At 41.9% G+C, this 22080-nt stretch overlaps 1 protein-coding gene across 1 annotated transcript in view; it reads left to right on the top strand.

Moving 5' to 3' along the window:
- The first annotated feature begins 12452 nt into the window (after positions 1-12452).
- Positions 12453-22080, top strand: part of ngfrb (nerve growth factor receptor b) — a 36466-nt gene continuing 26838 nt past the window's right edge. The window contains exons 1-2 of the mRNA XM_080456195.1: positions 12453-12876; positions 21318-21459. Of these exons, the coding sequence (XP_080312321.1) occupies positions 12841-12876; positions 21318-21459 (178 nt within the window). The 5' untranslated portion in view covers positions 12453-12840. The remainder of the gene's footprint in view (positions 12877-21317; positions 21460-22080) is intronic.

The raw sequence follows: 22080 nt of genomic DNA, 5'->3' as shown, positions 1-22080 counted from the left end.
GTATTGGGGCTCCAGTTCAATGCTCTGAGGTCTTACATACGTTAAGACACTGGCACATAAACACACTGGCACATAAACACACACACACATAAACACACACGCAATTATCAGTCCTTTCCTCTGATGTCACGATATAAGCAATGGACAAATAAATGACACACGTGCCATATAAACAGCTACTATATTAGAGGACCACAATGGAAACAAGTCCCCAGGATTTTTTTTTAATTCTTTTAGCTCAAATGTCTGACTGTACCTTGTGCTGTTACATTCAATCAATCAATCAGGGGGGGGGGGGTCAAATATAACACATTCATGTGAAAGTTATGTTTCAAAATGGATCCATAGATAGTTACCTGAGAGGAAATAATACTGGAGAAAGCACAGGCATAAAATTATCTGTAATTGGGCTGTGTAATTTATAAATCCCTCACACAGCGGTGTCACGCGTTAGTTTGGAGATCTGTTCTATGTTGGCAAGTGACACTATCATGTGATGGAGTATAAATTGACCGTAAGGTCCTTTGCTATCAAGGCTCTGAGGAAATGAAATTACTTGTCTGAGATCAGGTCAAAGTCAGTGTTCCATTTTAGGTCACTCCAGCTTTTATGTAAACTTTTAGTCTTTTAGCATTTTAATTCCTTTGATCATGTCCTTGATATGTCAGTAATATTATTACTGACAGGACCACATTGGAAATAAGTATTTCATTATACTTTGTGTTATCCTGAGTATGATTTATGTGTTTGTACTTAAAATCAATTAAATCAATAATATTGTACTCATCTTTATGTCCTGTCTTTTTTCTGTCAAGCACTTTGTGTTAAAAAGGTTGCTACATAAACAAAGCTTATCATCATTATACTAATTGTTCAATATCTATTTAGAAGCATCTAATTCTGTAAACTCTACTGTAACTCATTCAATGTTGAATCTAAGAAAACAAGTTGTAGTCATTAAAGTATAGAAGCCAATGATTGTAATAATGGTCATAATTCTGTCAAATCATCAGTCATTAATGCATGTCTCAACTTCTATGATTTAACATTCAATGCAAAAAAATGTCAAATTCCATGTGCAATGGCATTAACTTCCTCAGTGTAGAATGCATTGTGTGTACATCACCTGTAAATCATTACCATTATCACACCATCAATTATGTAATTAATGCATTATGCCATCCCTTGATCGTTGGACAAAGCCAATTAATCTAAAGAGATTAATTAATTAATTAATCTTACCTGAGGAGTGGTATTCCTGATGTGGCGTCACGCCAAAACGTCCCAATGATTCACTGTGCGTCGGGCGGAAACTGCTCAGAGACTGAGATACGGTGTACTGGGAGACACCCACCCTGAGGTACCCCTTTGCCAAAAACGGAACATGGCCCATCCTGCACTGACCGGGGGTCGGCATGCTCAGGTGTCACGTCATTGTGTTCAATAGCACATGGCCAGGTTGAACTGATCCCAGATCAGGGTTAAGCGATCAAGGCTATAGCAGCTGTAGAACCAGTAACACATGGATGGGGGGAGATAAACTCTGTCCAGGGGTGTCTGGTGATATCAGCCCTCCACATCTGGTTCACACAGGGGGCTATCCCATCGAACATCACCCCCTCCCTAACCCCCGGCCACACCCATCCAGGGGCCATAGGTAGACTCCCCTATTTACGGTGTTCTTAAAATAGACCACTGTGCTCAGTTCAGAAAATGAGACGCTGTGAAATAAGGGAGTGAAATAGAATTATGACATTTTCAAGGTTGTGACATAATATGACGAGTCATGGGGATTCCCTTTTCAAAGGGCCAGGTTAGAGTTGTTATTATGAAACACGGACAGTACGTTATGTATAAAATCAAAACATATTTGCCATATGACAGCTATATACCATAGGATCAGCTGCTCAGGCATAGCAGTGCTGGTTACACTGATGGTGTATTTGATTGCACACTGAATGACTTCAAACTTGCTACATCACATTTATCTTTCATATCCCTTTATAGAGCAATTAAACTCCAGGATGTATGACATTTGACATCAGTTCTTGAAGGTAACGTGACACGTGAGAAAGCCTTGAAGGTGAAATACTGTATGTTTGCCTCTGTTTTTATCATTTCTTTAAAGAGACAAAGATGTCAAATCAAATTCTTCTGAAGCATTCTGTGTATGGTCGTATGTTTTCAATGTTGTAGGTATTCTCGTGCGGTATGGTAGGCCTATGTCACCAATATATTTCTGTTATTCAAAGACAAATACTCACATGCCCAAAATAGGGATGTCTGGTTGAAAGTGGTTGTTAAAAACAGTTTGTCCCGTCTGTGTCCCCATTAGGGCATTCACAACTAATGATTTTTACTAGTCGACTCATTTGAACAAGTACTAGTCGACTAGTCGACTAGTCGAAATTTACATAAAAAAAAAAAAAAACTACTATACTATATTACTATTATTATTATCCTCCTGCCCTTATTTTTATGGCGTTTTAAGGGAAGCGCTTCTGGCACAGCAGCACATTACCACAGCAGCGTCTCCAAGGATCCCCATTGCCCAATAATAGGCTTTTATTGGGCATACTTTTGACCCCCTTTTGATAAAAAATAAAGTCAGGATGATGATAATAATAGTAAGATGGGCCATTACTATGGCATTAAAAAAAATAAAAAAAATAAACATTTTTTTTTTTTTTTTTTTTTAACTATTCGACTAGTACCAACAGAGTCGACTAGTGGTTATACTAGTCGACTAGTTGGTGAAAGCCCTTTTATAGAATATGAATTTCAGAACAATAACCAACTGAATTTGATTTAATTATTGATTCATAAATAACTAGAAAGGTGTGCTCCAACCAACAACCAGCAATACAAATAAAAATACCTACAGATCCCATAGACTGCGGGACACAATTATAGATCCCATGGCCCATGGCAAAAATGCAAATAAAAAGCTTCAAATTTGGGAAAGGTGAAGAACCAGCTCCCTCACTCCCTGCATATCCCTACCAGCTCAGTGGCCTTACAGTAGAGTATCCGCCCTGAGACTGGGAGGTCGGGGTTTGATTCCCCCGGCTGGATCATACCAAAGACTATAAAAATGGTACCGAATTCCTCCCTGCTTGGCACTCAGCATCAAGGGTTGGATTGGGTAAGTCCTTGTGACATACTAGTGTCATTTCCAGGGAGTATACACTACTTGTACATCAAGCCGCCTCACATTTAATAGCAGGAAATGATTAATTTAATATTAGGATAATAGTAGGATTGACAACTCAAGATCAAAGGCAGGGATTTGTCACTGAGATTTGAGCCAAAGAAGCCCTAATTGGCACCGTCTCAGTTGTTGTACTATGTTGTGTGCATGATACTGGAATGTGGTCTGTACAGCAAGAGATAATTGTGAGAACATTCTGGCAAAAATTACATTGGGTGTGGCTCTATTAAGGGTATTAAGGTAATGCGCTACCATGCTCTGTGAATGGTTCTGTACTGAACTAAATGAACAGGTTGTTTTGGCACACATTAGACATGGGATGAATGTTACTAACATTAACAAAAAAAAATGTAAAAGCCATCAAAAGAGATTCTAACGGGACACTGCAACATCCTGCGTTAATCCATTAAGACCGGGAACGCATCTATGTAATTTCTTTGGCTATTTAAAAAATAGCAGATATACAAGCTCATAGCGAGGCACAGAGTGCTGTGCAATGAGCTTGTATCGGCTATTTTTTAGGGGAAAAATGTTTTTTTTTTGCAAATCTTTGAATATATGTTTTAAAGCCAACATTTTTATGGCGATCTGTGCTTCTGGGGGTCCCTGGAACAACCTTTCCTTGACATGGAAAAGTTGGAGCACCACTGATATAGCAACATACTGTTACAATTTTGAAAACATTTTTAGGTATTTATTTGGCCGCGGACCCCCATCTCAAAATGTTTTGTTCCAGGGACCCCCAGAAGCAAAGATTTGAGTTACAAATGTTCGCTTTAAAAAATATATATTCAAAGATTTGCACACATTTTCAAGATTTTTCAAAAATAGCAGATCTACAATCTCTTGAATAGCCAAAGAAATCTAAAATGACACAGATAGGTTCCCGGATTGAGTGGGTCAATCTACAGTAGGCTTGTGGTTAATTGGAGCGTGAGTTGGGCCCATGCAGAGTGGATGGTCCTGTGAATGCTGTTTCCTCTGTACAGAGCGGACAGAGCAGTGTGTTATCACTGCTAATGGAAACTGTTAGTGAACTATCAGTGAGCTCCACGTGCTTCTCCCTTCACACAACATTATCTGGACTGAAACAGAGACATAGAAGACCGAGAGCAGGCCTAACCCCTGTGTGTGTGTGTGTGTGTGTGTGTGTGTGTGTGTGTGTGTGTCTGTGTCTGTGTCTGTGTCTGTGTGTGTGTGTGTGTGTGTGTGTGTGTGTGTGTGTGTGTGTGTGTGTGTGTGTGTGTGTGTGTGTGTTGTGCGCGCATGTTACTTGGTTTATTTGTGTGTGTATCAGATTAAAGTAGCAAAGTGGTTCTTAACCACATGAACCCTCGCATCATATCGTGTCATAACAAAAATAGCTAAATCTATACTCTCACAACACATCGCGGAAAGATGCATTGGGAGCTTATAGATCATCTATTTTCGGCGAGGAGATTTGGTGTTGAGGGAAAAAAGGAGGGGGCCAAGGACAGACCCCTGGAGGACCCTAGTCAATGAAGTATATACAGTGGTTAAAGAATAGTTTTGTATGTGCGCACCCTGGGGTTTTTCTTGACCACTTAAACCCCAGCATCCATATTGTGAGGAAAGCTTTCGCAAGAAAATAGCAGATCGACAAGCTCACACAACTGAGCTTGTCGTTCCAACTGAGCTTGTCGGCTAATTTAAACGAAAGCTTTCCCCACAATAACAGAAAACAGAAAAGACACTAGTACAGTATAGAGCCCTGAGGGACTCCGGTCACCCATACAGGGTTTAACTTGTTAGCCACTTTCAACCTGGCCTCCCTATTCTGGGCATGTTGCAAAAACTGTGAAATTACAAAAATAGCAGATCTACAAGCGAATAACAGACTGCAAGGCAAAAACATAGATGCACCGCCCTCCCCCCTTCCCCACCAACAACAACCATCATCACCTGAGGAGATAAACAGCACCAACACCAACCAGCCAGAGGATGCACCACCTGGGGAGGCCAGCCCTTTAACCATCTTGGAGAACCACGTGAAAAACTAGAAAAAGTGCTCCTCGGAGCAAAGGTCTCTGCCATGTCAGGTAGGTTATTGTGGGCCAGCAATGTTCGGAATTCAGTCACCACAGAGGTGAGTGGAATCGCTGAGTTCAAGTTTTGAGGCATTTTGTTCAAAACGAGCCAATCTTAACCTATCAGGATGGAATATGAAAAACCACATCAGTCTTGATCACATGATTATAATACTGTGTACCGTATTTGCGTGATGTTTGGACACAATCTGTAGGAGTAAAAAATCTGCCTACTGGTGGCGCTATAACAGGCCGATGTGAAGAATTTGGGGCAGAGGTTCTGCTCTGGCATCCAGGAATTGTGTGTGCACAGTTTCAAGTCGATCTGATTCACTTCACAGACGGACGGACGGACGAAAAAAAAGAATTTCACCCACTCCTTTACAGCTGTAAACCAGTGATGTGACAAATAAACCTGCAAAAACATCAGATGTAGATTGGCCATTTTTCTTATTTGTGATTTGTCCTACGACAAAGTAGGGATAAAATGGTTAATGATTCCCAGTAGATCCCCATCCAAGTGAATAATATATAATTCCATTTCACACGGATTCACAAAAAGGTTGAGCAGGGAGTAAAAGCTATGAGAATTCAGAAAAGAGGATATTTTCATGATGGGCTTCTTAGTGTCTGTCAGCTGCTACAGAATTGAGACAATTCCATCCTGACTCATGTTACAATTAATCCTTGGGGGCAAATTCATCTTAAACATGAGGCTTTGAAGGCAAATCCACACCTCTTGCGGGTCCATGAATGGAATGTGATAACCTGTAAGAGAAGATGAAAGTCTCTTTACAAAGTATAGCACGACAGAATCAGTCGCAGTTAAAAGGTAAATGAGGAGGCCTTCAATTACAGTAGGTTACAATCACTATCCTGAAACACAAGAGGTAGAAATGACACAATGGTCATCAGCCATGAGAGAACAAGACAGCAGGGGGCAGCCTTGTACTTTTCTTATTGGTAGCATGGTGGGAGATCCACCTGCTGGCTTCATGTCATGTACAAAATAAATGGTAATATGGTATTACCGATTATCACTGATTCTGATTCTCTGTCCCTCATTATTCCAATTAGTTCAGGACTGCTGGTGATTTTCTGGGACATTGTGTTTTCCTTCATAAAACATAAAAAACATTTAAAAGACTGTTGTTCACATGTTTTTACTAAAAAGAAATTAACTGCAGACTTGTTATGCAGCACAAAATACAAAAATGAACAAACGAATATATTAAAATGCCAATCTGCATGCTCATGCTTGGTCTTGCTCAATGAACCATCCTGGTAATATCCAAGAGAAAAAATGTGTGTGCATGGGTGCATGCGTGCGTGTCTGAAAGTGTGACTGTGAATGCATATCCATTTTTATGATCACTTAAGCATGTGTGTGTGTACATAACATACATATTTGTTTGAATCTCTGCACATGCACAACAGTCTGTATACGTCTCTGTGTAGGTTGACTATTATGTCCTTGTTGTTACCGTTTTGTGGGGTTACACTAGTGGTTGTGTGTGCATGTGTTTGCCCCATATCTATCTGCACAACAGCATCAAGGTTGCCATGTCTGCTTATTATAAGCAACTTGTTTCTAAAGTGTAGTTGCTTATTTGGGCTTGCTTAAGTTCCTAATGTTGTCTAAATCAGTGGTTCTCAAACATTTTTATGTCAAGGACCCCGCCAAATTAATATGTATTTGTCCGCAGAGCACCATCTGAAAATATTTTGTGCCAGGGACCCCCGTACCATTTTTTTTTTTTCATGTTTCAACATTCCACATGTCACTTTTTTTCAAGATTTCTTTTGAAAATAGCAGATCTATAAGCGGACGCGTTGTGAGCTTTATGTATATAGGTTTAAAGTGTTCATGTGGCCTATTAGTCGCTTCTCTTGGGCTTGTTTTCATAGACCGGTTGCTTATTTCTCTCTCAAAATCTGGCAACACTGACCAGCATCTGTCTGTGCATAATGGCTTGCATTGACAATCTGCACCCTAAGGCTCATTAATTTGCCAACATGTCAAACTGAACTACGTCTGGCCACGTCTGATCAATGCAAATGACTGTTCACCCCAAATAAGCCCCTTCATTGTCTGTCCTCATTAGGTCGTCAAGAGGGCAACACTACAAGTACAAAACAACACTTTTCTTCTAATCGATTCAGGGAAGACAATCTTTTAAAACACACGCACATTTGCATGTAAACTGATGTTCATGCACATATAGTACAATACACCCATGTCATGCATACAGGAGCATACACATTCAGACAGACAGACAGACAGACAGACAGACAGACAGACAGACAGACAGACAGACAGACAGACAGACAGACAGACAGACGGGGAGAGAGATCCATTTTGCAGTATATCCCTTAGGCGTGAATAGACTAAACTAAGCTAAGCTTACTATTAGTGTGGCTCATGTAATGCCTAATCTAACTGATCTCCAAGCTAACAATGCGTTGCATCAGCTTAACCTACCTAATATAATTTCTCCTTCGCTTTCTGTGAGCAGATTTGGAAATCAGACCCCCTAAAATCACTGTATGTAAGACAAAGTGGTAGTTAGCTGACCCGTGCACTCAGATGCACACACACATGACAGAAATGTAGACAAAGTGACTGGCAGATGTGCACACACACACACACACACACACACACACACACACACACACACACACACACACACACACACACACACACACACACACACACACACACACACACACACACACACACACACACACACACACACACACGTGCCCACACGCAGACATAAGGACACACAGACCATCTGTCATCAGTAAATGGACAGAGAAACGGAGGTCCAGGAAACACCCACTGTCCCATCTCAGGTTCCCAAAAAACAAAACTCTGTCGCAGGTGGCCAGCCCTGAGGATAAAGAGTGAGAGTGTGTGTGTGTGTGTGTGTGTGTGTGTGTGTGTGTGTGTGTGTGTGTGTGTGTGTGTGCGTGTGCGTGTGCGTGCGTGTATGTGTGTGTGTGTGTGTGTGTCTGTGTGTGTGTCTGTGTGTGTGTGTGTGTGTGTGTGTGTGTGGGGGAATATATGTGTGTATATGTGTGTGTCTGTGTGGAAGAGAAGGTGCCATGTGTATCCTTAGGTGCCATGAACTATCAACCCGTTACATTTGTTTCCCTGTAAATTAATTGTAATTGGTGGATTCAAATTAAGACTTAAAATGTGTGCGTGCGAGCGTGTGCATGTGTGCATGTGTGCGTGTGCATGCGTCTGTGTACCTGCCTTATGTCTGTGCTGTATGTGTCGTGGTAGTATACTGTATTATAAATGTTCTTGTTGGAGTGTAATTCCATGCAGGCATATTTTTATGACAGGCACACGTCTCTCAGTGCCAGTATTGTTTTTGCTATAACAGAAATCGAGCTAGGTTTCTATTCTTCTCCCTCAGTCTGAAGTGGAGACCACCTGTCAATCATGTGACATGGGCAGCAATAGACTAGTACTGCTGCAGGCAATGTGATCCAACGTCTTCTAGCTAGCTTCGCATCTAATGTACTGTAATAGATGGAAGGGGCATCATATGACTGGGAGAAGAAAGCCCTTAAATTACTCTGAGAGCACTCACAGCAATAACAGACCTGAGAGTGATATCGTGCTGTCTACAAGGAAAACTTTCAAACTACACAACTTGCATCTTCATCGTTCTGACTGCACTCGTCCTAGGGCTGGGCGGTATGGGCAAAATCTAATATCAACACATTCTTTACCAAATACCTCGATAATACGGTATTGCCACGATTTTATCAATTTTCTTTTCTCAAAAAGAAAGAAAAATAGCAAAAATGACAAGCTCACAATGTGTCACAATACAATGCGCTGTGAGCTTGTAGGTCGGCTATTTTAGCAGTTTTTGATCATAATTTACAAATAGTTTAACACAATATACAGTAGTAGCACTACTATGAACCCAATTAAAGTGATGATGTGTTAAGTACAAAGTGTACAAATGGAATTTGGACACTCTTGGAGTTACAGTACATTAACAATGATGATTTTGAATGTGAGGACTATACTGTATAACCAGAGAGTGTATTGCATATCAGCTTATGCTTAATGTAGATATTGGTTTAATTGTACTGCGGTCCACTTTGTACAGTATCTTGGTGAACTGGGGGTCTGCCAGATGGTAACAGTCCCTCAATCTTCCCATGGGACCCACACATCTGTGATCTGTCCATCAGACCCTCTCTCTCCTTCTGTCCATCCCTCGCTCCATCGACCAGCCATTTGTGCCCTATTTTCTGCCAAATATTAAGTTAGGGGCAAAGGGCGGGGTTATGATATACACACAGATTAGGGTAGGCTTGATAAATTGATTTTGTGTGTATCATATCACTCCAATTCTTTTTACTCTGGCTCACTGTCAAATAATTGATTTCAGATTTGTTTGGTTTATAAAACACTGAATAGTTCAGGGCCAAAACACATTTCTGATCTTGTGCTACATCATGAACCATCTAGACTTCTCAGGTCATCTGGGACAGGTCTGCTTTCTGACCCCTGAGTCAAAACTAAATGAGGAGAAGCAGCATTCTGTTTTTAAGCATCATATTCTACAACTGTTAAAACTCTCCGTTCTTTTAAAACAAAGCTAATAAAACATTTCTGCTTGCCGATACCTTTTAAAAAATATAATTTCTTCTTAACTGTAAATGTATTTTCTTATTTTTCAGTTTCATAAAAATGTAAACATTTCATTTTAGAATGTGTTTCTTATGCATTCTCTTAAAGCCTCACTATCTAACTTTTTTAATGAATACAATGTAATTTTGTCCAATCTGTATGGTAGAGTATGTTAATACAATATAACTTATACAATTGGTGTGGTTGTATTTTGTCTCCTTGCTCTTCTATTGAGATATTTAGATCGTGTCAAAGGTCATGTCTCACCTAGACACAGGATCTGACACAAATTTTGACCGGATGGTCAAGATTCAAACCAGGTTCAAATCCGGGGTAGAAGAGGAAAGTTACATAGTGCTGCTTTAATGCAGTTGAAATGTCTCAATGTTTAATGTTTTATGTAAAGCACTTTAAATTGACCTAGTTTGAAATGTGTTTTAAAAATAAACTTGCCTTCCTATGTATACAATCAACCAAAGCTAAGATGGTACTACAACACTATACTTGACAAACAAAAATATGTCCCTGCTTTGAAATCACAGGTTTAAAAATAGGTAAATATACCATGATATACCAGTGATATACCATGATAAATACAATATTTTGAGCATCAAATGATTGTATGATTGATTTTTGTCGGGAAGGATGGGAGGGACAGAGGAAGATTAACTACATGATCAGGGTAAGAAATGGCAAGCGGGGAGTAGAGTGAAGGGAGAGAGAGAGAGAGAGAGAGAGAGAGAGAGAGAGAGAGAGAGAGAGAGAGAGAGAGAGAGAGAGAGAGAGAGAGAGAGAGAGAGAGAGAGAGAGAGAGCTGTTGATATTCACATAAAAACTATGTATTGTTGTATGGCTCAAACAATAAATTAAAATGAGGAGTGTGTGAGTTGTTATTGGAGGGTAAATAATGTGAAGAATAGTTCCAGAGAATGAATGCACGAGAGAGGGAGAGAGAGAGAGAGAGAGAGAGAGAGAGAGAGAGAGAGAGAGAGAGAGAGAGAGAGAGAGAGAGAGAGAGAAAAAGAGTGAGTGAGTGAGTGAGTGAGTGAGTGAGTGAGTGAGTGAGTGAGTGAGTGACAGACAGACAGACAGACAGACAGACAGACAGACAGACAGACAGACAGACAGACGTCAGGGAGATCATTTATTGTTTGCATTGCAAGGCTACAATAAAAAGTAGCATGAGTCAAATGTTATTGATCAAATTAAGCATTTGCACAATGAATGTCACTGCATTCAATCTAGTAATGTCACCTCACAGAATCCAGAGTACACATTACTCAGTAAGATGACCTCACAGCAGGTTAACATCATACAGTATAGGCTACTGTACAACAATTCACACCATGTATATATGGACCACAATGGAAACAAGTGGTTTTGTGTTATCCTTTTAGCATAACCTTTGATTGTACTACCTACCTGTACTGTTAATCATCAATCAATCAATCAATTAATATAAGAATTGTCAAATACACAGTTAAAATCACAAGGTGAAGGAATGTGGAATTTGGCTATACAAAAAGAGATGCTCTATAGAAGGAACCAGCTCAAAATCCAAGATTTTTTTGGGGGAATTTGGGGGATTTTGAACTGGTACTTGTCTGCATGAAGACTGCATTGCTTCTGGTACGAACTACTGTCAGATTCAAATACATTGCCCCCAACTACAAACATATACAATGCAGCTTTCAAAACTAACAGATGCAACCTGTAATATGTAGGCGTACTGTAACCTCCTTTTACTTACTTAGGCCTTTGTATTCCTTTCAGAACGTAGGCCGTTGATTAATTGTTTCCAATCTGAGTTATTTTCTGTTGGGAAAGGAAACTGTTGGTATTGTGGATGTGGGCTGTCATCCTCGGGGTGTAAAACAAGGTCAGTTCAGCACCATGGGAGAGAGGATACTGGTACCTATTCAAGCCTTTCAATGAACAAAAAGTAGACCGCAGACTGGCTGATATATCAGTAGAAGTAAAGGGGCCAGACGGAGCTACGGGCGAAGATGAGACAGCAATGACACTGCATGTAACCCACATGGAGAAGTTGTGGATAATTTTAGAAATTCGACTTGACTTTGTCTGGAGACTGGTCCTGCAGGATGTTTTGTTGTCTGACACGTTGAGAAAACAGAAGCCCCAGAATCTCCCTCAGTCTATCCAATAGTGTCTAATCTGATAATATTTATATAATAATTAGATAAAAAAGCTATTAAACAAACAGAGACCAGAAATGATGCTCATCTGAATCGGGAAAGGGGAGCATATTTGTTTGTTTATCGTGTGTGTGTGTGTGTGTGTGTGTGTGTGTGTGTGTGTGTGTGTGTGTGTGTGTGTGTGTGTGTGTGTGTGTGAGAGAGTGTGAGTGTGAGTTTGATTGTGTGTGTGTGTGTGTGTGTGTGTGTGTGTGTAAGTGTAATCACGTTTGTGCGTGTTCTTCATGGGAGTGGGAGTGGGCGTGGAGGAGAGGAACTCGTCTCCTTAGCCCTGAGAGACGCACCAACACACTGTCATATGAGACGAGGAGACACTCAGGACAGAAGCGAGCATCAACTCAGAGCTCCGTGCGTCTTTTTCGCTCCGCGCACAACACGAAGTCCAGTGATCCAGTCCAGTGATCCAGTCCAATGCGTGAATCTCAGCGAGCTGTTTTGAGAGGATCTATTCTCTGGTGACTCGGAAAAACGGACAGATTCTGCGATTTCAATCTCAGAGACAAGCCGTTTTATAAGAAGAGTTTTAGTTGAAGGCTTTAATTTTGCCGGCGGAAAAAAAAGAGGGATCACAAATGCAGCGATGATGACAACTGAGATCATTTATTCCCCTCGACATAAATAAAGTCCCGCATCTTCTCGTTATTTCGTCGGTTCGATCGTTGACCTCCTGGGAATAATCGGGAGACGCAAAGGAGAAACGGGATGAAGTCCCTTTTCATAACAGTGTTACTTGGAGCGGTGAGTATATATCCTGCGATGTTCGAACTAATCTAACACCTGACCCTCTCTCGCATACAATTTGGGATATTTCTGATCAGTTGTTTATGAACTCGGGACGATCCTTTAACTATCCCAGAGGTTCCGATCGCTACACCTGCGCCTTGTGCGCGTCCAGTCAGCCTCAGCCAGAGCCTGACATAGTGGGAAATATTTCCTGACAAACTGTGATTTTGCGAGAAAGTTTGAGGTGTTCCACTGATTCCTCCCGTTCCCAGTGGTGGAAAAAGTAGCCTACTATTTACTTTTTACTTTAAGTAAAAGTATCAATACAGCAACGTACTGTTACAAGTGAAAGTCCGGTATTCACAACGTACTTGAGTAAAAGTACAAAAGTATTGGTATCAAAATGTACTTGAAGTAACAAAAGTAGAAAGTATTCTTTATGCGGAATGTCCCATTTCTCTAGTTTTCAATTAAAATGGCAGAAGTTACTGTTGTAAAACAAAATGTTAGAGGAACTGTAGCCCACCCCCCCCGCCCCCGCCCCCCTTGCACCTGTCTTGTATACAACAGCACAGGTTTCATAATGCATATAGCCTTCTCTATAGTATCTATGCAGCAGACAGAACGTTTCCATAGCTGCGTGTTATTGCTCAGTCCGCAGTTCCACCCTTCTCGCTTACACATGGACCCACTGTCACTGACAGCAGGGCAATAACCATGTCACAGTGGCCTACATGCAAGAGGTCACCGATAGGCCTCGTTCTATATAAGTCAGGGATCTTCAACGTTTTTCAGACCCCTTCGGAGAGAGAGAGATGAAGCAGGGACCCCCCCCCCCCCCACTACATATTGTATAAAATTGTGTTGCAGATTAAAGTTTTTCATAGATTTCATAGTGTTGTGTTGTATTCATGTTAATATCTATTTACAGACAGACAGTTAACCACTTAAACCCCCCAAAAAACATCTTTGCTGAAAATAGCAGATCTACAAGCTCACAACGCCTCGTGCCGTGAGGCGTTGTGAGCTTGTAGATCTGCCATTTTCGGCTAATGTTCCCCCCAGAATAGGGATGCTAGGGTTCAAGTGGTTAATGTAAAAAAGAAAATCCTATCAAAGATTTCGTGGCCCCCCTGTAGTAACTCTGAGGACCCCTTAGGGGTCCTGGACCCCCTGTTGAAGACCCCTGCTCCAAGTAATTAAACGAATAGCAAAGTACTATTGCCATCACATTTGGTAATGTTGAATCCAAATGCTGTATCTGATACCTTTTTTTTTTTTTGCACTTGACTTTTATTTCCATTTTTATACATTCTGGAATCACATTATATGGACATAAATACATACACAACACAAAAAAAAAAAAAAAAAATTCTAACAGCACCAGTCGTCCATACATGACCTTCAGGACACTCCGGTCAATAGAGCAAGGAGGACAGGCAACCAGGCCTTTCAATCAACTCCCGTCCATCGACATTAAGGGGGGACCGCATCCCCAATCAGTCCGGGCAGCTGCTCCATTGCTGGATAGTCGGTGGCTTTACATTTCTCCAAGACACAGTAATAATTTTTTTGGCGATCAACAGAAACACCCCAAGCAGATATGTCTGGTTCTTGGTTACAATTCCCCCCGGAATCTCACCAAGTAGAAAGAACGCAGGCTCCCATAATTTGTTTAATCTCCCCTTGAATTTCCCTCCAAAATGTAAGTACTCAACCATTAATACCTGGGACGCATCTGTGTCACTTTTAGATTTCTTTAGGCTATTCAAAAATAGCAGATATACAAGCTCATAGCGCGGCACCGAGTGCCGCACTACGAGCTTGTAGATCTGCTATTTTTGAAAAATCGTGAATTTTTTATTTATTTAATTTTTTTCCGAAAAACTGTTAGGATTTAGAAAATGTTTAGAAGCGGCCTCAGGTCTTAATGGGTTAAACGGTGGGTTTTGAGGGAGGGTTGTGTGATGCTCATTCACTTTCTTGTCGGGATTTTTACAGGCCACAAGCACGCTCCTTTAATCTTCAGCCACATTAAGACATTAATGGAGGGGGTTCCAGAGGGTCCTCAGCTCAATGGTTGAGAGTTAGGAGCCAAATGCACATTTATTTTATTTATACGTTTATTTGGGAGGGACAGCACATATTAATGAACACCACACATACAATGCAATGTAAATACACCGGATTTAGCAAGAATACTAATTTCCATCCGTAGTCCCCATACAGAAAACAAGCAACATTACAAAAGAGCACATTTACGGGTCTGTATCTCCGAGACGAGTACAACTGGAACCAAATGGAGCCTTTACGGTGCGTTTTAACAGCGGGCGATTCAGGATAGTATTTTCCGGAAGTGCATTATATGTCTATGAGAGCCGGCAACTACTGGCGATGAGGCGAAGTGGGCGGGGGGACGATGTTGATCTGAAGATCAACATCTTTGTTTAACAGCTGTTAAAACATACTGTTACAGATGTTGCCTTACAAGTCTGTTTGGTTCATTTATACTGTATACACTCTGAGTGAAAGTTACTTAGGATTTGTCAGTGTAGTGTAGGATCCCAGGGAATCATATAAATGAGGGTCTATGGCCTAAAGCACATCAAACTGGGGGTCCTTAAAATGTTTTAAAAAGGTTGAGAATCACTGGTATATTGTACATCAAGCAATGCATCACATAAAGCATGCATCCGATCTTAAGAGGACATGGGGTCGCACAAGAGAGCAGTAGAGATTTACTGTCATCATTATCATTGTGACTTCTCTAAATACGTTCCCATGTGGGCTGTGTCTGGTCTGTCTTTGACGTTTGACAGGCTAGTCCAAGTCCTGGTTTTGGGAACAGGCTGCATCACTGATACAGTATGTGACAGCTGCACCCACTGATGGGTATGCAACCTCTGCTGCCTCAGCACATGCAATATTTATACAGCCTGAAACCCCCCTTCTTTCTCCTCCATGCACCTCTCTCACACATGCACGCACATATACACCCCTTTCACACCCCCCCTCTCTCTCTCTCTCTCTCTCTCCCCCCCCCCTTCTACTTTATAGGGGATGATGAGTCAGCTTTAGGTTGGGAAGGCATTTCTTCCGATGGCATTGCCACTAGTGTTCCCACAGCAGTTCAGGAGCCATCCCTGAACAGTAGTCTTTAAATGAAGCCCAGCTTTGGTGGTTGGCTGCGGTAGTAGAAGCCTAATGGCTTTAACAAGCGCTGACAGCCGAGGTCCAGAGGTTAAGTGCATCTAACTGAAAACTGACTTTGAGCACTAGTAAGATTGAAACCTCACATCATGTGCCCACATGCAATTCAGAATGCTTTGTGTGTGTGTGTGTGTGTGTGTGTGTGTGTGTGTGTGCGCGTGCGTGTGCGTGTGTGTGTGGGGAAGGGGTGTTCTCGCACAGTGTGCTAATGTGGTGTGTTGAGGTATGTGTGGGCTGTTCTGTGGACTGGTTTGTAGATGACATAGGCAATTAAGGCAAGTTTATTTGTTCTTGTCTAGTGCATTGCCCGCTCAGGGCATGGCCGCAGTTCGGAATTGGCGGCCCTTCGGGGTGGGACGTTTGTGGAGAACTGCTCATCCAATTGACTTAACAGAATCCTGGAATTTAAATAGCACATTTGATGTAGGAATACATTTCAAGGTGCTTTACATACATTTGAAGCCAAAAAAGGCTTTTAAAAACATACAAATATATAGTCCTGAACATGATCCCCCTATGATCATATTGTTCATCACTTTTGGGCTTCAGCAAGAACTGACAGCACGCAAATATTGTAGAGTACAAATAATCTTGGCACTCACATCTAAAAACCAATTACAAGCATGATAAGTCGGGCCGCAACTTGCGTGTCAAGCATCATTTTCTCACCACGCTGTGCGTAATTGTTTGAATGAAATTACCTCCTTATTCATCGAAATGCTTCAACAACTGCTTTAACAACTTCATGGCCATTATGGAGGCACTTTGTTTTGGTCTTCTTCAGCCTCCAACACGTCTCGATGCTGCTCCCACACCCCAAGCAAAGAAAGTGAACTGCTGCCAACCACCGGTATTGGGGAGTTATTTCTAACACTGAGAGTAACAAATGTAACCATTTAATTACATTTAATTACATAAACATACAGTTAAATGACCTAAATTTGGCAGGGCCGGATCCTGAGTCCATGGGCTCCTGGGCCCGAAACTGCCTCAGGGCCCCAATGTGAACCCAAATTAATCGTAAAAGGGGAGTAGCACAGTGTGAATTAATACAGGAATGACCCTGGCTGGCAGCATATCAACTAATTGGGGTGTGTTGTCCGTTTTGAGTTTGAGAATGAGTTTGGGAACAGACGACATGAGACAAAGCACATACAATTAATGATTTTTTCATCATGTGGACTGGGAAATGTATTTGTCTCATCAGCATCAATGATGCAGCGGTGGAGATCAAAGGGATCTTGGAAAGACATGTTATGACAAACCACAAATAATTTGACAAGACTTCTCCAGCCAAGAAAAAGAAATAAAGAATTAAAATCTCATATGTGTACTATATGAAACTGGATGAAGTGCTGTCATTTAAGTATGTATTTGTCTCATGTGTAGAATATGTTGAACTGGATCAAGTGCTGCCATCAGTATTTTAAAAGTCCAATAAATAATAGTTAATAGTTGAATTACTGTTTGATGTACACAACACTTTTACATAATTTATCCTGCCTTAATTATTCATATTGACTTCTTCTGTTTGCATTATTTAAATTTGCAGCCTATAATAAAATATAAACTACAAAAAGGGTCTGACAGAACCAGGGGAAAAAAATTGCAATTGCTGAGTCTGCAGCCCAGAGCTTTGAGACACCTCAGGTGCTTGCCTGTCGGCACATTGGCACAAACAGTCTGTTGCTGGGGTGGTGTTTGTCCTTCATAATCCTTTTTGCTATCCTCAAACACCTGCTGTCATGCAGGGACTGGGGGAGCTCCCTGTGGTGCACTCAGCTGAACACACCACTTTCCGCAGGGCTGCAGTCCTGGGAGGTTCTAGTCCCATAACAGACAGCAAAGGCCCCTGTCAGGATGCTCTGGGTGGTAGCACAGTATAAGTATTTTAGGACCTTCTCTGAGACCTTGAATTTTCTCAGCTGCCTGAGATAATACAGGCCTTGTCTAGCTTTCTTTGCCACAGTCTCTGTGCGCTTTTTCCAAGTTAGAACCTCAGTGATGTCCCCACTGAGGTACTTGAAGCGTCTCAGTGCTCACCCTCCGGTGTCCCGTTGATCAAGTGGGGGATGTGGGACTTCTGCCATTGCATACCAATAATCATCCCCTTGGTTTTTCTGATGTTCAAGAAGAGGTGGTTGTCTGCAACAGGTCTGCCACCTCATCCAGGTAGGCCCTCTCGCTGTTTGAGTTGAGTAGTTTCTGACCACACAGTCGTGGGTGTAGTACATGGAGTACAGTAGAGGACTCAGCACACAACCCTGTGTGGCTGTGAGGGTTGTAGACATGTGAGTGCCCACCCTGATCACCTCAGGTCTGGCAGACAAGAGGTCCAGGTCCCAGGCATACACCACAGGGTTCAATCCCAAAGTCCACCAGTTTGATATCTAGCCTGGTAGCGACTATGGTGTTAAAGGCAGGACTGAAGACAATAAATGACAGCCTAACATAGCACCCTTCCCTGTTGTCAAGGTGGGAGAGGGTGACATGCAGAACCTGGGATATAGAGTCATCGTGCTGGGGAGAGAGGAGCAGATAAAATCTTTAACAAGCCTCTCAAAGCACTTCATGACCACTGAGGTCAGCGCTACCAGGCAGTAGTCCTTCAGGCCGACTGGGGATGCGTTCTTGGGCATGGGGACAACAGTGGACTTCTTGAAGCATGTGGAGACTACAAACTGGGCCAGGGAGAGTTTGAATATTGGGCACGTTTAGGCCCCCAGCTTTTTGGACAACAAAAGCGTCTTGAGTCTTACTATTAGCACAGGCCTTGATGACTTTTTTTGGTAATCGATTAAATCGATTAGTTTGAATAACTGTTGCACCTAGTGTATGAAGCTATTCACCATTTCTGTAAACTTGTTGACGTCATTAGTGCTATGTTGGAACATAGTCCAATTCAAGTCACTCAAGGATTTCCTGCCGAGAAAGTTCTGCCTCCGCGCTCCAATACCTATAACTCACTGGGTAAGGTGTGTCTGCCAGAAAGAGAATGACAAGGAAAATAAACTGTACATATGAAGTGTATCATTGTCTGTCAGAAAGAGAATGACTAAGGAAAACAAACTGTACATACAGTATGAAGTGTATCATTGTCTCCCCATGCTGTAGTATTCATCTGCTGTAGTGTACTGACTAATTACGTGTGAACGATCTTGGACAATACACTGATTCTGATCAGCTAAATCAGCCAATGAATGGTATCACAAAATATTATGTAAGATATTAGTTACTACTAGCAATGGGGCATAGTGATATGAATAGTAATATATGTTTTTAAACGCGCGCACACACAAATTCATGCATACAGTACATCCAAACCATGCATAGCACATACACAAAGGCACACGCCAGTCGACAGCTGACTCAGAGTAGCCTGAGGGGAAACTTGCTGTCTTGTGGAAAGCCTCCTTCTGTCAGCAACATTCCAAACACACCTGAGTCCTGACGATTTATGTTGGACACACCTCCGCTTCAGAAGCCCCTTTCCCCCATGGAACTGTGCCAAAGTTAAGCTAGTTTATGAAAATGTTCTGACTTCTGGCTTGCTATTGCCACTCTCAGCAGGTACTGTAAAACAGCACTATTGAACAAGTATTAAAAAACAAAAACAAATATTAGATCTTAGATGGCCACGGGTACCATGTCCAAATATGTTACACTATTTCTAAACATGAATTAACATCGTATTAACCACTTGATGCCAAAATAGGACCCTTGATCGAATGAAATCTAAACAATGAATGGGTCTTCACTTGTCCTCTACTCTGTATCTAGAAAAGGGAAACAAACTAAAAAACATGGAACTATTTTGTACAGTACCTGATCTCACTGAGGAATGCACTGACCAACAGAAAAGTATGCAAAACTCATAAATCGTGGCCTACAAGGATCACTCCACATGTATCTGATTCTGAAGTGAATGAAAGACAGAACTCTGTTCAGGTTGCCAGGGAGGGTTTTGAAGGTTTGCTCAGGAATTTTAACAGTCACATAATGCATAATATCAAAAGACCATCAAAGGACTAGGACGTAGGAGAGGATAGATTTGGCAAGGCATAATGTTCATGTTTGCGCAAGACCTCTGATCACACAAACCTGGTCTAGCATAGGTACATGCATGTTTACACAGCACACACATTCTACTATACATATACATACCAAAACATCCTCCTGTCAGCTGCTAAGATATATATACTCAGTATGTCAACTTTTGAACACAAGACATAATTACAGCCCTTGAACTGTGTGCTTGATGTTAGGTGTGAGTGTGTATGAAGGCAGATGAGAGTGTTGTTGTTTTGCCCTGGGTCTGCAGATGGAACATTTCTAGCTAATAGCATCTCTTATCTTCCTATTTTAATGTATTTGTGCATGGTCCCTGAATAAATAAACTTGAAACTATTGGAGAGACAGGGAAACATGTGACGAATTATCAGGGATGTTAAGACTAATCCTTAGAAAATTAAACATGATTCAAACCTGATTTTTACAGTTGTGTGCTGGTGTCCTACACCAAAAATAGCAGATCTACAAGTTCACAACTGTGATGTGTTTTGAGTTTGTAGATCGTCTATTTTCAGAACGAGACGATGTGCAACCAAGTAAAAATCAGGCTTTAAGGCGGTTACACACCGGCAAATATGCGAATATACGCAAAATTCGGACTCGTTCCGAATAATTAAAAGACGCTTTTTCGCTTCGCTTTTTTGCTCCATGTAAGCTTGCATTGACTTATACTACTATAAGGTTTAAAAAAAAAACGTATTATTTGCATGAAAAAAATCGCCCCGGTGTGTAAGGACCATTAGTGTTCGGGCTTTGGCCTAAGTCGAGGCTAAAGTAGGGGCTATGGTTACTGCACAGTAGATGTAAGACAGAGCAAAATGTGAGTTTGGGTAGCCATAGCTGAATGGGAAGAGAGCTCACCTGGGAAACAAAAGATCCTAGGTTTGATTTCCGGCCCAGTCAAGGTGTCCCTGAGCCACTTAACCCCTTACTGCTCCCCCCTCCCTAAGCTCAATTCTGACCACTTGGCCAGCAATCTGGGTGAAGCTGAAAAGGCGAACTCTAAATTTGTATTATTATTAAAATAATATAATAAATAGATGATCATCTGAGGTATATTGTATAAATGTTTCATGTTCATTGCATTCTATAGCCTTTGTGTTTGTGTTATTTCACTATATAGGAATGCTCCTCCCTTTTCCCATATTGACTTCTCTCTCTCTGTTGATTGGCAGGTTGGGGCTCTGGCTAATCAGGAGCAATGTGAATCAGGCCAGTACACCACTGATGGGGAGTGCTGCCAGCAGTGTCCTCCTGGAGAGGGTGTCATCAAGCCATGTGGAGCCACACAGGCTGTCTGTGCCCCCTGCCTTGATAGTGGGTAGCTCACACCCACGCTCATGCGCGCACGCACGCACACGCACGCACGCACGCACGCACGCACGCACGCACGCACGCACGCACGCACGCACGCACGCACGCACGCACGCACGCACGCACACACACCAGCCTGATCTCCAGAGAATACCGTAACATTGCACGGAACGAGTGCACTTCATTCCGTGGATAGTCGCCTCGGAACTCCCAAATTGCGTGCATATGTACGGCGAGTCCCACGGTGGGCGTAACCAGTCGCAACACGGAAAAACCCGGAAGCAGAGCAGTCCGCACAATAAAATTTACGATTCTGTGCCTATCGGTACATAACTCAAACGGCGCTGAGTAGGCACAGGCGAATTGTCCCCCCGTGAAGGACCACCGAGGGAGCTAAGGCGACCGAGTTGCCGTCCTGAACGGTGGTTATGACCTGTCTGTACAATTTTATATCTGTGGTAGGCTATGAATTTATTCAAACCACTGATTCTGAGAAAGGCAAGTTCTCAGTGGTCCAACTTGTAGATACCGTAATTATACTGAACGGTGTGACTGCGCGCCTCCGAAATGGTTTTGTCACAAAGGCAGCGCCGTACCATATGCACGCAATTCGGGAGTTCCGAG

This window comes from Gymnoscopelus braueri (assembly GCF_963280865.1).
Source record: "Gymnoscopelus braueri genome assembly, chromosome: 17".
NCBI classification, from domain to species: Eukaryota; Metazoa; Chordata; class Actinopteri; order Myctophiformes; family Myctophidae; genus Gymnoscopelus; species Gymnoscopelus braueri.
This window is presented reverse-complemented; position numbering and strand designations above follow the sequence as displayed.